Here is a 14,607-nt window from a genome sequence, read left to right as displayed (position 1 = left end):
TAACATATTATTGTCTTTAACATTTTAAGAAGAATATAATAAAAAACCAATCAAATGAAAAAAATATTTTTTTCCAATTGGCTAAATTGATCTAGAACTATGTTTGTATACGTACGGATCTAATGGTGAACTAAATAATTAAGAGCAAGAGCCAAGACAGCCTACCTCATAGTGTAACATCGTTTTTAGCTTTGTACCTTATAAGTGTTGACCAAATTTTGTGTGTGTGTGTGTGTGTGTGTCCGTGTGGAAGTTAATTTAGCCCCATAATCATATGATACTGATTTGTAGCCAAATGTATCCTCATGTACGTCCATGTACTTCTCCATCACCAGGTGCCATGTCCTCGAGATTCAGATATGGAATCAATGATCAAAAAGACTATCATCCTACCTACCCAAACAATTATTTTTGGGTGAACAGTCGTCATATATATATATGATTCTAAAAGGTTCTATAAAACAAGCACAAATGTGAAAAACAGACATACCTAACTAGATTGCTATTCCATATCTTATTTTGTGTTTTAGTTTATATATCATTATTGTTAGTTACTATCTAAATCAATAATTGTATAATTACGATTTTCTGCTAGTGTTCCAAAATAGTTGCATGTAATCTGAGATAGCATTAGTATATATGTCAAAGAGCATATATATCCAATATTGCAGATTGATAAACATAATTCTGAGATATACGAATATGTTAAAATTTAAAAGGACGGTTGGGCTATCAGCCTGATCAAATTTAAGTGGATTCGCACAAAAGCCCCTTTAATAGAAGAGATACGTCTCCCCAAAAAGGTTGTATTTGTAATGGACCAAATGATATACAGCAGCAACAAAATATAATTTTGTAGCCCAAATATTTCTTATAGAATTGTTGAAAAGTAATGGCACTAGCTTCATTTAGTTCTTTTAAATATTTGCAACAATAATATTCAAATATCGTTTCCTTAAATTGATCAACTAAATTTATGATTAAAAAAGTTTTTTAAAATAACAGAAACTATTTAACTTTTTAACATATGTATTCAAAGTAAATGCATAAAAAGAAAATGCTAAAGAAGAGTTGAGCTAAAAAAGTCGGTTGAAACTTGAAACTGAGCAAATAATAGTGAGACAAGACAAGTCCTAGTAAATGCCAAGACATTGCAGCTCTGCAATACTTCATATATCCATGAACGTTTGAAACATGTGGTCATGTTGTAACTACCTTAATTTGTAACCCATGAAAAGATATTCTTCTACTTTGAAATCATCAAGAAAAGAAATCCAGACAACCTTAATTTGTAAAGTTTTCGAAACTTGAAAACCCCCAAAGAAAGTGAAGAGTAGAGAAACATAAAGTGTGGTCGAAATCATATTGTAATACTCAAGCTGTCTCTTCTCAGAAAGATGCGTGGCTAAAATATCATCATCTCACCATGCATTAATTTGCTTGTACGGTTTATTTTGAAGTATTTCTGTCACACTTTTAAATAGCATCTGCTCGTTTACCAATGCAATACAGTAATAAAGTTACATAGCTTTCTTTTGATAGCTCCCTCAGGTTAAAGAAAAGCTCAAGAACCAAAATAACATAAGATATATACATATTGGATTTTTTGTCCGTGCAAAGAATCTTGTTCTTGTTCTTTCTTCTTTTGTCAGTCCATTTTCACATGCCACTTGTCTTTATACGTTAGAGGTAATAACAAAACAAGAAGACAGGCTTTGTCTTAATGGAAATGGGTAGAAAATGGTCCAGTGGAGGCAGATCCAGGAGCAAATCCAGTGAAGCTAATGGCTGTATCTCTGCTCTTTACCACTTTTTTCATTCTCACCATTTTTACTTTCCTTCACGTCATCATCACCACCAACCAAGTTTTGATTCTCCTTCTAGATATCCAAAAGGTACTAGCCTTCTCTTTATAGACGTTTCTGCTGTTTGGTAATCATTTGTAAGTTCAAAAACATGTTCATTGTGGTCTGTGGACCAAGGAAAATAAAGACTTAGTTTGATAGAGGATTAGGTTCGTTGTATAAAGCACTTGGGAGTGTGTTGTTGTTGTTACTGAAACTTGCAGGCTTGGTTGCGCCACGAAACAGCTTGGAGTTAACAGAGGAGTCTTCACTATCAACAAATTACAAGGAAAAAGATAGCTTAAACATCTCTGTAAGTCAGCATTAATTATTATTACATTTGAAGAGTAGCTAATATATAGTATAACCAAGTGACAAATTCAAATTCAGGTTGGCGGGAAAAGGTCAAACCTTAGAGCTCTTATTTTTGATAGATCCTCTGATAACTGCAACTCACCTAGCGCCAAGTCACCAAACCTGGTGGCTAGACTCATGGGTCTTGATCTTCTTCCTGATAACTTGGACCTTAATATATCATCAAGGAAAAGTGTAAGAGGACATAGACACTCTGAGAGCGGGTCAGGGACAAGATCTTTGCCTGAGAGCCCCAGGGTGTCTTCTGCTCGTAAATCAGATTCTGACGTTCGTCGCCTCTCTCTTCAGCTAAACAGAGAGAATAAGCATGAAGACTCTGTGTGTCGGAGGCTGAAAGATGAGGAAAATCAAAGTCCGGGAAATAATGAGAGGGTCATCACTAGAAGACTTGGTATGGATATAACAAACTTGCTTGAGAACAGAAGGGTAAGACAAGGACAAGACCAGATTAAGCATAGGAAAGTGAGAAGCATGTCTTCACGGAAAGAGAACACACTGAGCTCCAGTCCCACATTTGTGTTCAAACAAGATAACATCTCTCGACAACAAACAAAAACGTTGACCCTTTCAAAAGATTCCAAGAAAAACCTCAAAAGCGTAGATGAACAGCCGCTAAGACCTACCAACGTATGCAAGAAAGTGTGTAGTAAATCAAAGTTCTCTCCTCATTCAACACCCAATAACCAACACAAGCGGAGACAAGTCATCTCTACATCAAGATGTGATCATTTACACAAGAAAGAATGCAAGCAAATCCCAAACTCATCAGCTGTCTCTGCCTCAGAACGTCCTCGGAAACAGGTACACACGTCTATGTTTTCTTACTCTCTCTTCAGGGTAGGGTCGATTCAAATTTTTTGGAGGTCATAAATACTTACTAAAAATTAAATATTTTTTAAAAAAATAATTTGAAAATTTTCTCTCTCTCAAATCTCAATACAGTCACTGATTTTTCATGTAACGTTTTAGATGGAAAGAGCGGAAGGACCGGAACAGAAAGAAGATGGGACGATATGCTTCGGTCAGATGTATAACTACGAGGAGAAGCTTCCTCAAGAACTTCTAAGTTCCAGTTCTTCCCATTCAACCACCATTTCTGCCACCTTCTCCAACGTAGGAAGAACCAAAATCTATTTTGAATATCTTACGGGGATGAAAAAGCTTGAAAAAGAAGAGGAAAGGGTGGTCGCAGAGGTTGAGCGGCATATTGTAGACGCACTCGTGCTAGAAACGGTAAAATTGGCTTGCGTTTGAGTGGATAAAACGAGGCGTTTTAGTAATAACGAAAGTTGTGGCCTTGTGGGAACGTGATGAGGGCTATTCTAAAGTAGCGTCTGCGTTTTGTTCTTAAGCGACTATTACTAACGAGAGACTCAACGCATAACATGACAGTGTGCGTTTTGCATCTCGCTTTGCCATCGCTGTTACTAATTGTCGAAACAATCATCTGAATTTCCAAGAATAAATAGCGCTTTATCTGTTTAAATCTCATGAACAAATTCCATACTCTTTTTTTCTAAATATATTATAGAGAAAAAGACCAAAATAGCACTAAATCAAGTTTTTGTTCCCAAACTAGCACTCAAGCCCAAAAGTCACAAAAATAGCATTCAAGGGGTGGGGTTTAGGGTTTAGAATTTAGGGTTTAGGGTTTAGAGTTTAGGTTTTAGGGTTTAGAGTTGAGAAGTGAGGTTTTGGGGATTAGATTTCAAATTTTAAAAAATAAAAAAATTTAAATTTTTCAAAAGATAAAATGCTATTTTGGTCGTTTTAGTTTTTGAGTGCTATTATTGTGATATAAATTTAGAAAGGTGCTATTTTGGAGATTTGCCCTATATTATATATCCTTTTGCGGTTATATCCTTTTTTTGTTGAAAGTTTGCGGTTATATCCTTTTTTTTTAAAAAAAGTACGCCATTTAGTATAAATACTCTAATAAAAACATTTGTCATCTATTGGGTTGTAATTGTGGGCCTTGTGAATAATAAATTTGCAGTCAAAACTATTAAATGTTTGGATTTAATAGCTCAAAAGTACATTGCAGACTAGAGCAATGGGGACTAATTAGTATACAGAATTATAATATTATGATTTTTACCGCTATTTATCATATTATTAGTATAAAATTTAACACAAAATCTATATATACACTTTCAAATTATATTAAAAACTCCAATTTTCCACAAAGTAAGAACAAAAAACTCAGCATACATAACATAGTAGAGAATACTTAACAGTTTTACACTATTTTATTCTTGATGCAAGCATTGAGAAAATCAATTAAAAACATTCACATGTAGAAATATATGCATGTCCGGATAATATGAACATTAACAAGAACTCTGTTGATTACACTCGACTTTGAGGCAATCCGATGGACAAGTCAGTTTCCACATCCGACAAGTTCATGTTTCCACAACTACAGGAAGGTGCACTCTTCTCACTCTCTAGGCTCCTTGACTGAATCCACAAGGGTTGTTCTTCAAACTGAAATGATAACATATTATTTTCCAAATATTTCATGGAAGAAACAAACTCAATTTTTAAAGATGCATGTCCTTGATTTATGTATGTGTGTACCATTTGGCGCAGCCTACTTTTATCGTTCAAGACCTCTCTCTCTGCTACAATCTAATAAAGTGAAGTGAACAAAATTCACAAGGAAACTTAGAAATAAAACTGGCCAGTTATAAAAGAAAAAACTTAGAAATAAAACTCCCTTGAAAATAATAAAATTAATTAGTAATAGTACCTCTGCTTTTAGTTTCTCTATTCTATCTTCATTTAACTTAGCCTGCCAAAATCGAAAAATGCGGAATGAGCTCATCATTTCGATATCAACGTCTAACATTATTGTTCACCACATTATGACAACTATATAATTACGAATGTAATTATGAGAATAAAGTTTTATTTCTCTCTGTATTAATTATAAACTCAGTGCATTTATACCTTCCTTGATCTGACAATAGTAAGACTTTTCTCAATTTTGGTAGTTATCTCCTTGAGTTCCTCCACCGAACACGAATCCAAATCTTGCCCCATCAGCTTCCTTGAGATGTTATCCGAGTATATATATATAATCATATATTGCATATCAAGAAAACATATATATGCAATACTTCCCCTCTGTTTCATTGTAATTGTTGTTCTAGGTTTATACATACAATCTCATTAATAAAACATAAAATTTTGTATATTTTCAAAATAAAAACATAGTTACTTATACAACTAACTATATTTCAACCAATAAAAAAATAAAGTGAAAAATCTTATTAATAAATTTTGCATTGAAATTTTAAAACAAAATTTATTTTAAAACAAATTTTTTTCTCTACAATGACAATTAAATCGAAACAGAGGGAGTATATAGGAAGATTAGAAAATTACCGGCAATGAAGTTGAAGAAGTTTAATCTTGTCCATCGTTATCGCCATTTCGTTCTTGAGATCTTGCACGTATTGCTGTTTTTGGAGTCTCTCTGCTCCAAAATACTCACCCCTATGTATCTCACATCTCTCTATCATCTTCTGCATGCTGTATACATTTCCAAGAACCCCTTCAGTATTATTTATTAAGTATAATATAAATAGTTCATTTTGAAATACTTATATATCATGATCAACAAGAGCATTCACACATATTCAAAATTCATGTTTGTTCTAACCTGAAAATGTTATTCAAGCATCAAGTCATATGTCCTAGTAAACTAGATACATGTTTCTAGCCACGCTTGACCTATCTCTTGACTACTGAGTAGTAATGTACATATATAAGTATGAAATATTTCCCAAGCATGCATCGTAATGTACATATTTAATATGCTTTTCGACCTAACGGGATGAGAATGCTAAACATCTGAGAGACACCAAAGTGTAAATATGCTGTATGCATCTTTTAATTTGCATGACTTGGCTTCCTATTTATACTCAACAGTCACCAGTAATACTTATACACTCGCGTGGTCAAAATCAATTAGTAAGCTCGTAATTATCAGTGACACTAACATTTGTAAAATATTTTTTTTGGTTGCTATCTAAGCTCACTCAAATGTAGTGAAAAAAAAAAAAAAAAAAAAAAAAAAAAAAAGTGAAAAATGTGGCCCACCAAAAAAAATGTAGTGAAAAATGTAATTGCTAATTGCTAAAATGTAATGAAAAATCATTAGTAGTAACGGTTAATTTAACCAAGAGGCTATAATATATGGCTTTGATAGTGATCAATGTTGAGGTTTGATAATCATCAGTTGCATACTTGATCAACATGGCATTATATCACAACTTTAATTCTTTCGGTTAGTTTGAATTTGGTGCAAGAAATTCACTTTTCCCTAAAAGATCAACACACTCAAGAATCCCAAACTGTCTAGGACTGAAGTTTGGACCTTGACACAAAGCAACAAGATATTGTCTCATACATCATGTAGTTTGCTATTCTTAAAACGGTCAATTGTACTCTTCAGGTATTTATTTTTATGACATGATCACTGAGCTTTTCTTATATACTGTATTATACTAACGTGCCAAGTGGTTTCAGCATGAGAGTTCCAATGTATACTAGGTTCAAAGTTCGAGAACGCTTTGGGAAAACCCTAAATCACTTGCTCGTGCTTGAAGAAGAACTTGATGCAAGTTACAAACACATTTGGTCAATTAATTGATTAGGTTTTAATTAAGAAATACAATTCCGTGGTACTTTAAAGAAACTATATGCCTAATTAAAGAAAATCAAAGCAATTTCAAAGGGAATATTTTGGGGGAAATTAAACTCAACTAAATGTTTAGAAATCTCTAGCTAGTACAAACAATCTTACCTAAGTAATTAAGAGCTTAACATCACAAATAATGGTATATATATACTAATGAGTATTGGATCAAAAGGTTAAGTGAAAGGTACTTACTCGGAGCTAGCGAAATCATATAATCTTCCTTTCTGAGAGAAGACAATGGCTGCTACTTGAGCATCACATAGAACTGAAAGCTCGTGAGCCTTCTTCAAGAGACCTTTCCTACGCTTGGAAAACGTGACGTGTCTGCTGGTCACGTCCTCGATTCTTTTGATTTCGATCTTCCCTCTCACCATTTTCCTGACATGATTAATGAATCCCTAAGAAACCCTAAAACCTGATTATAGGGAAAGAAAAAATTAGTTTCTTTCAAAAACGAAAAGGAACTCACTTGGATCTGAATCCAAAACCAAGAAATGGTTTCTTGAAAATATAGTGGAGAGAGATCCAAAGAGTAGATCTGATAACTCCCCTAGAAAATATACTGGTAAATTAATCTGGAAAAAGTAAAGAAGCCTTAAGTTTTTTTGACAAGATTCGCTTTCAGAAGACCTCAACAAGAACAGAAATATAGCCGACCAAAAAACTCTATGATATAAACAAAGAATATTTTTTACAATAAAAGAAAAAAAAGAGCAAGCTTGGGAAATATTTGCTTGCTAGATGGATCTTGGACATCTTATGCTAACTTTAGTGGATGCGGATGGGCGTGGATGGATGGGTCTGGGAATGCACAGCTTATGGGGACAAGGAATTTCCTTCGGCGTGAATCAGCCTTGCACTCGGAAGTAGAGGCACTGCAATGGGCGATGGAGAATATGCTGCAACATTCGAACTGCCAGAGCTTCGGGACAGATTGTAAGGAACTGATAGCAATGGTGAAGGACCCTCAGGCGTGGCCAAGCTTTGCGACGGAATTGGAGAGGATAGAGACGCTACAGATATGCTTTCCGGATTTTAAAATCACTCACGTCCCACGGGCACGCAATCAGACGGCTGATTTTTTGGGTAAGACTGCTAGATCCTTCCATAGGGAGTTATGTTTTATTGGTTGTTCTATTGCGGTTTGGTTACCAAGGCCACCTCAAGTTTGAGTAATAGAATAGTCTTTTGACGTCAAAAAAAAAAAAAAAAAAAAGAGCAATAAAATTGGTGATAGTTAAGAGAAATGGATGAAAGATTCGTATACTAGAACTAGATCCCTCGATGACTTAGTCTCTCTTTGGTCTATCTCTCCTTAGTACTCCTTAAGCAGTAGGCACAAACCCTAAGTCAACTAGTCTGCTAAGATAATGCTCTGGAAACTTTTTTATTATGCTACTTCTATTATCCCACCCAAACGAGAAAAGCGGAAAATTCTATAAAAATACTTTTAACTATACCTTAATAAGTTTCTACTATTCTAAAGTTTTTTCCTTGTCCAAAAAAAAATACTTCAACGATTTTGCTTGCCTTTTAATTTTACATTGATCTATTTTCTAAAATTTTGGACTTAGTGCTCCTCCTCTCTCTCTCACCCAAATTATCTACAAACAAAGTCAACCCATAGGTCTACTAGATCTGAAGAAAGTAAGACTGTGTGAAGTTAAATGAGCAGACGGATCAAACTTGAAGAACTGAAAAAAAGAAAGGAAAAGAATAACTCAAGTTACTTTTTAACGCAAGAAAAAAGTTTCTTCAAGGCAGTGAGACCATGGCATGGTCTTCGAGTGCAGTAATATCTGATTACGTACTAACCTCGTCGAATGAAGTGAGACTAGGCCCGGGAAAAAAACCTAGAATCGAAAAACCGAACTGAAATATTCGAAACTGGAACCAAAACGAAACTTTCAAATATTCTAATGATTCTTATATTTTGATAAACAAAACGAACCGAGAACCGAACGGATATCAGAATATATAAAAATATTAATTATATATACATTTAACATAACCAAATATATATTTATAATTTTTAAAAATTTATTAAAAATATTTGAAAATATTTGAAGATAAATAAATTATTATAAAGTATCTGAACTAATCGAAATTATCTAGATATTTTTATCCAAAATAATCCGAAAATATCCAAAAAAATTTTTATCTAAATCATCTTAATTATTTGATATTTTACCATAAATAATCAATATTTATCCGAATTATCCGAACCAAATGAGAATTAAAATTTTTCTGAACTTTTTTGTTTCTAATTTTACTATCCGACTGAACTCAAAATTATCCAAACCAAAGTTAGATCAAGTAGTAAATAGATATTTTGATTTCTACCCAAACTACCCGAATCGATCTGAAAAAGCGCAGTGAATCGAGAAAAGGGGCAAGGCCCAGGAGCAGACGGCCCATTATTAGGCCGCAAAATAAAACATAAACTATTCGCCCACCGTGGGGCTCGAACCCACGACCACAAGGTTAAGAGCCTTGCGCTCTACCAACTGAGCTAGACGGGCTACATGTCGCAGTAAGGTTATCCGCCTCTAAGTCAACTATACAGTGGGTAAAAGTTTTAACTTGTGCAACGGCTAGCAGCAGGTCAGTATCATAGAAACCACCGTTAATCTCTGTGACTGCGATACTTCTCTGTGTCTAATTGTCGAAAGCAAATTTAGATGAACTGTTTGGTAGTTGCCCTTTGTTTTGAAATAAATTCTTGGAATATAACACTTGAAACATCATTTTATAGTCATTTTTGTTTCAGATTACACATATGTAACAATCTATAATCTGCTTGTATGGTCTTACTCGGGAGTGAGTAAAACTTGTAAAGGAACTTGAGAATAATTAGACTCTACTCAAAGGCCAGCCTCTGAGTGCCAACAAGTGAAGCATAAGATCCCTTTTGGGCCACCAACTCAGAATGAGTTCCAAGCTCTATGATCTTCCCGTCAGAGCATACAGCGATCTGATGCGCGTTCTGAACTGTGCTCAATCTGTGAGCGATGACTAAAGTTGTCCTGTCTTTCATCAGACGGTTCAGCGCACTCTGGACCAAACGTTCGCTTACTGCATCAAGCGCACTCGTGGCCTGCAACACGAAAGCAAGAGAGACTAAGCAGAGGAGTTCATATTCATCTTCGAGCCTTAACTGCTTCAGTGCCAGTAACAAATTTGTCTAAACCATGCAACTAGATGTAGCACAGAACTGTTTGTATATGTGTTCCTTCTCTCCCATCGATTAAGCTTTAACTTAGGTAAGTGTTCTAAGGTTCTAGCAAAGCAAACAGTCCATCAAAGATGAGATTATTAAACAAAGAGTTACTCACCTCATCGAGAATCAAGATGGGGGCGTTCTTCAGCAAAGCCCGGGCTATGGCAACTCTCTGAAACGTTAAGACAATCACATCAAAGCGGTAGCAAAAGTCTATGAGGAACAAAAAAACGCGTAGCGCTTAATGTCTTTATACCTGTCTCTGCCCTCCGCTAAGCAAGCCTCCTCGTTCACCCACCAGTGTATCGTATCCCTATTAACAAACACCGGTAATAGTAAGAAGAGATTAACTTCATTTGCAAGAAGAACAGGTCAGTTGTTGCACATAAGGTCACGAATCCGAACCTGGGGAAGTGAGATTATGAATTCATGAGCGTTGGCAGCTTTGGCTGCCTTAATGATGTCGTCCTTGGACACAAGATCATTAGGGAGACCATATGCAATATTCTCGGCCACAGAGAGAGAAAAGAGAACGGGTTCCTGAGGTCACACAGGTAAGATTATAATCCGACCAAGTCTGACACAATACACGTTACGGGTACACACCTGATTCACAATTGAGATAACCTTAGCCCATTCACTCTTGTCAAACATCCTCACATCCTCTCCAGCCACAGTAATACGTCCTTGTGTTGGCTGGCGAAAATCGGAAACTCAAACCCATCAGCATGACGTAAAAGCGGCTTCAGAATTAGTCTTTACAGACTTCAAATGGGAAGAGGGGGAGTCGATTAACCTCATAGAAGCGTGCCAATAACTGTACAATAGTACTTTTTCCCGCACCACTAGAGCCAACAAGAGCAGTTACGGTCCCAGCTCTCAACGTCAAACTGAACCCATCAAGAACTTTCACATCGGGTCGTAGGGGATAAGCAAAATGCAAATCTACACTAGACAAAATTAGAAAATGGAAAACCCTCAGCTTAGAAAGCAGTACAACCTCAGTTCAAGGGAGGTTTGGGGAATCTTGAAGTATAATAACATGAGGAGAGTTTTCTTGGTCTGATTTTACCGTCAAGACAGACATCTCCTGCCCAAGTCAAGGTACGTAGATTGTTCGTTGATTTCAGATCTGACATGTAGTACTTATCGAGGTGACGGATATTCACGTTAGGACCAGAAGACAAGAACAATCTAAGGTTTTCATCTTGGACTTTCTTTGTATGTATATCTCTTTCTAGCCCGTAGGCAAGAGCCTCATCTATGTCCACTGCATTTAAAATGGAATTGATCCTCTCGATAGCAGCGAAACTTCCACGTAGATCTCCAAACGTGTTTACGAGCCCTTGGACCTGGCAAAAACAAGAAACGATTATGGTAAAACCAAATTACATGTATAGCATATGGATAACAGTAAATGCATGTGGATATAGGTACTAACAGCAAACGTTAGAGTAAAAGTGTATCCAATGAAGGAAACAACTGTTCCAACAGCAAGCTCACCCTGCGTAGGAAAAAGCTCAAAGAATAAGAACCAAGAAACATAAAGTGCAAAAGAGCGAAAATGTAACAGCATAAGAAACAAACACAAAAGGGGAGATAAAAGAAATCTGATTGTTTAGTTTTGATGATCTATTAAATTTCTGACGGTAGTAACTTTGTTCTAGCTTGAATCATCCAGTCATTTATTCCAGAATATATGAATGAAGAATAACACGATCTTCTATAAAGAGAAATTAAGCAAATCACCATTCTCTTTTTGCCTTAATGTGCAAGAAGCTTTATTTCAACCATTATGGCAATTAAAAAGTCTCACAGGCAGGCATATCTTACCGTCTTGACCTTGCTTCCCCCAAGAGCGTATAGAGCCAACAAAGAAATATAAACAGCAACTCTTGTTATAGATTCATTTATAGATTTGAAAGTACCAAGCTTTAAGCCGCTACGCTGGAAAGCAAGAATCTGTAAATCAAACAGATGGTTAGAATAAAAGATCATGGAACAGTTAGGAAAAAAACAAGAATTGTTTAGACAATTGACTTTTAGCTAGTAAGAAGTCTGAAATGTAACCTGACTACCAAAAAGAGACATCTGACGTTTTTCACCACTGAACGATCTTACCTACGAAGAGATAAAAATACTTGCTTCGTCAAAAGGAAAATCAAAAGTTTCTATATTCAACCTGCCCAAAAAATACAAACACGATGAAGTCAAGAACTTACAGTCCGAATTGCAGAGAACGTTTCTGATACACAATCAGACATTGTCGCTTGGGCTAATCCATGTGCTTTATAAACAGGAACCGTCGATCTTTTGTACACAGCTTTTGACCAAATGAGCAGATTTAAAGGTAAGCAGAGATGACCAAGGTGTACCAAACAATAAGTTCAGGAAAAATGAGCAAGGCCTGAGAATTTACCAACTAAAACTGATACAGCGAGCATCAATAGACCAAGCACAGGTGCAAGTTGAGGAGATAGGGTGAACAAAATGCAGATTGTTCCAAAAACCTACAAATATACAAAACATAAGCCATAAGAGCTGGGCATTCTTGAGATGCAACCGGATACTCTTTGTCATGTATAGAACTCCAAAAATACGACCAACACAACACCAGGCTAAGATTAAGTCTGTATTCATTATGCAAAGTGGAAGCACAAACACCAATCTCACATTTGCATAGTAAAGAAATGGCTTGCCTCAGAAAATGCCCTAAATCCACGGTCTCTTGAGATGTTATCATTCACAATGCTATTCAGAGCGCCAAGATCAGACGTAAGCAGCCCCGTCAACTCTCCTACCTACAATAAATGAACTCAGCCCAAAAGTCCCAAACCTGAACAAACCAAGAAACAAAAAAAAACAAAGAAGAAAAAAAAGACAAACCTTATATTTGTCGAAAAACTCTGCCTGCAAATACAAAAAGAAAGCAGCTATCACAATGATATTCATTCAGGTGATAAACATTTGGAAAATTATGATCACAGGAAACAAACCATACCTTCTGGATCAAAACCCTTCTGAAAATCTGAGCTCGTAACGTTGCCATAACGCTTTCCCAGATAGCATTCATGTTGGTTACAAAAACAATAGTAAAGATGGGTTCCAAAGAATACAAAACAGCGATTTTGCTCAGCAGCTGCCACAGAGGATCCGGCCGCGCGCCAATCAACACTTCAAAGAATCTACCTTTACAGCTCCAAACATAACACTTGCCATTATTTGTCACAAAGAATCAACACATGTTTAACTCAATCAACAAATAAAATAAAATCTCAGCTACACCAACGAAATACATAACACACATGAACAAAAATAATATATATGAAACTACACAAACTAAACATCCATGAATTATAATATGTTATATTATTAACATCTTCATGTGTGGTTAATGGTTATGTAGCTTATAATTCTTGTAGATGGCAATCATTTTCCTAATGAAAAAATAGAGAAATTAAGCCAGACCAGCATTAGCATACTACAATCACAATAACTAAACCAACGACAAGTTGCCTACTAAAACCATCTTCAACGTATTTTGCTATTTTTTTCTCTGAAATAGATGAACTGATGTGTTCCAATGTGTTTTTTTAAAATAGCAAACTCTAAATATAGAGGAAAAAATAGAGGAATGTTATCTCTTCCTCTACAAAAAGAGGAAAAAATAACAATCTCTATATTTTAAGAAAACTAGAGAAATTTAGCCTCTCTAAGTCAAATACAAAGATGGTTGAAAATGCTATAATTAATTTTTTTTAATTTCCTATTATGGATCTAAATGGTCATAGGTTCAATTCCATTTGGACCGATCTGTTCTTGGTTTACTTCGTCTAGAGATTGTAACCCAAAACCTCCTAATCATTAAAATAAACAATCACAATAGAGGAGCGTGAGGCTGAATCCAAGAACTCGATTACCAGAAAACACAGGCATCGAGAGAGTGCAAGTGCTGCATCCAACCAGAGTCAATAAGCAAACAACGAGCCTGAGCTTGTGCTTGCTCATCAAGCTCCACACAAGCCCCCACTTGATCAAATCCTTCGATTCCTCCTTCTCGGGCTCCGATTTCGATCCATCGATCTTCGGATCCTCTTCTCCCACGATCGGCGGCGCTCCGGTGACGTAAGCGCGAGCCAATCCCACCGATTTCGCCTTCAGCGGAAGCCCGAGCGGCGCAGTGGAGCCGCCGCGCGAGCTGCGGAAGGAGAGAAATGGCGTTACTCCGCACGTTCTGAGTAGAGGTGATTGGCATCGTGAACGAGCGATGAGACGAGTAGAGCCGTGGTGGAAGAGAAGAGAGGTTACAGAAGACGCCATTGTTATCTCTGTCCAACGAGCTTCTCAACTTCTGTTAGTTTATATTTATGTAGTACCTTTACTTTTGATATTTACAAAATAAGGCGTGAAGGTTTTATATTTATCAAGTGAGACCTAACTTTTGATTTTGGTCCAGATCT

At 36.0% G+C, this 14,607-nt stretch overlaps 3 protein-coding genes and 1 non-coding gene across 5 annotated transcripts; 1 reads left to right on the top strand and 3 right to left on the bottom strand.

Annotated features, from left to right (window-relative positions):
• Positions 1–676: 676 nt before the first annotated feature.
• Positions 677–3,747, top strand: LOC106359883. The gene is made up of 4 exons (XM_013799506.3): positions 677–1,895; positions 2,069–2,157; positions 2,235–3,020; positions 3,189–3,747. Exons 1-4 carry the CDS (start codon positions 1,724–1,726, stop codon positions 3,471–3,473), a joined length of 1,332 nt encoding a protein of 443 aa, XP_013654960.3. The 5' UTR covers positions 677–1,723; the 3' UTR covers positions 3,474–3,747.
• Positions 3,748–4,365: 618 nt separating this feature from the next.
• Positions 4,366–7,644, bottom strand: LOC106361331 (MADS-box protein AGL71). Of its 2 annotated transcripts, XM_048737769.1 has the most exons (7): positions 7,397–7,644; positions 7,120–7,305; positions 5,610–5,756; positions 5,172–5,271; positions 4,972–5,013; positions 4,800–4,850; positions 4,366–4,706 (listed from the first exon to the last, which is right to left on the bottom strand). In XM_048737769.1, exons 2-7 carry the CDS (start codon positions 7,299–7,301, stop codon positions 4,569–4,571), a joined length of 660 nt encoding a protein of 219 aa, XP_048593726.1. In that variant the 5' UTR covers positions 7,302–7,305; positions 7,397–7,644; the 3' UTR covers positions 4,366–4,568. The 2 variants fall into 2 exon arrangements, with proteins under 2 accessions (XP_048593726.1, XP_013656515.1); XM_013801061.3 differs by having other exon boundaries at positions 7,120–7,644.
• A 1,732-nt stretch (positions 7,645–9,376) lies between these two features.
• On the bottom strand, positions 9,377–9,449 carry TRNAK-CUU. The gene has a single exon. It is a non-coding gene; the product is annotated as a tRNA-Lys (tRNA).
• Positions 9,450–9,657: 208 nt separating this feature from the next.
• LOC106426460 (ABC transporter B family member 28) lies at positions 9,658–14,496 on the bottom strand. The gene is made up of 16 exons (XM_013867179.3): positions 14,068–14,496; positions 13,149–13,336; positions 13,034–13,057; positions 12,847–12,948; positions 12,567–12,657; positions 12,370–12,470; positions 12,218–12,268; positions 11,981–12,109; positions 11,589–11,651; positions 11,220–11,499; positions 10,944–11,092; positions 10,754–10,843; positions 10,553–10,687; positions 10,404–10,460; positions 10,263–10,319; positions 9,658–10,024 (listed from the first exon to the last, which is right to left on the bottom strand). Exons 1-16 carry the CDS (start codon positions 14,465–14,467, stop codon positions 9,788–9,790), a joined length of 2,154 nt encoding a protein of 717 aa, XP_013722633.2. The 5' UTR covers positions 14,468–14,496; the 3' UTR covers positions 9,658–9,787.
• Positions 14,497–14,607: the final 111 nt, after the last annotated feature.

Source organism: Brassica napus, chromosome A8, assembly GCF_020379485.1.
Source record: "Brassica napus cultivar Da-Ae chromosome A8, Da-Ae, whole genome shotgun sequence".
NCBI classification, from domain to species: domain Eukaryota; kingdom Viridiplantae; phylum Streptophyta; class Magnoliopsida; order Brassicales; family Brassicaceae; genus Brassica; species Brassica napus.
Note: the sequence above shows the minus strand (reverse complement) of the source record. Positions and strands in the feature narration are given on the sequence as shown.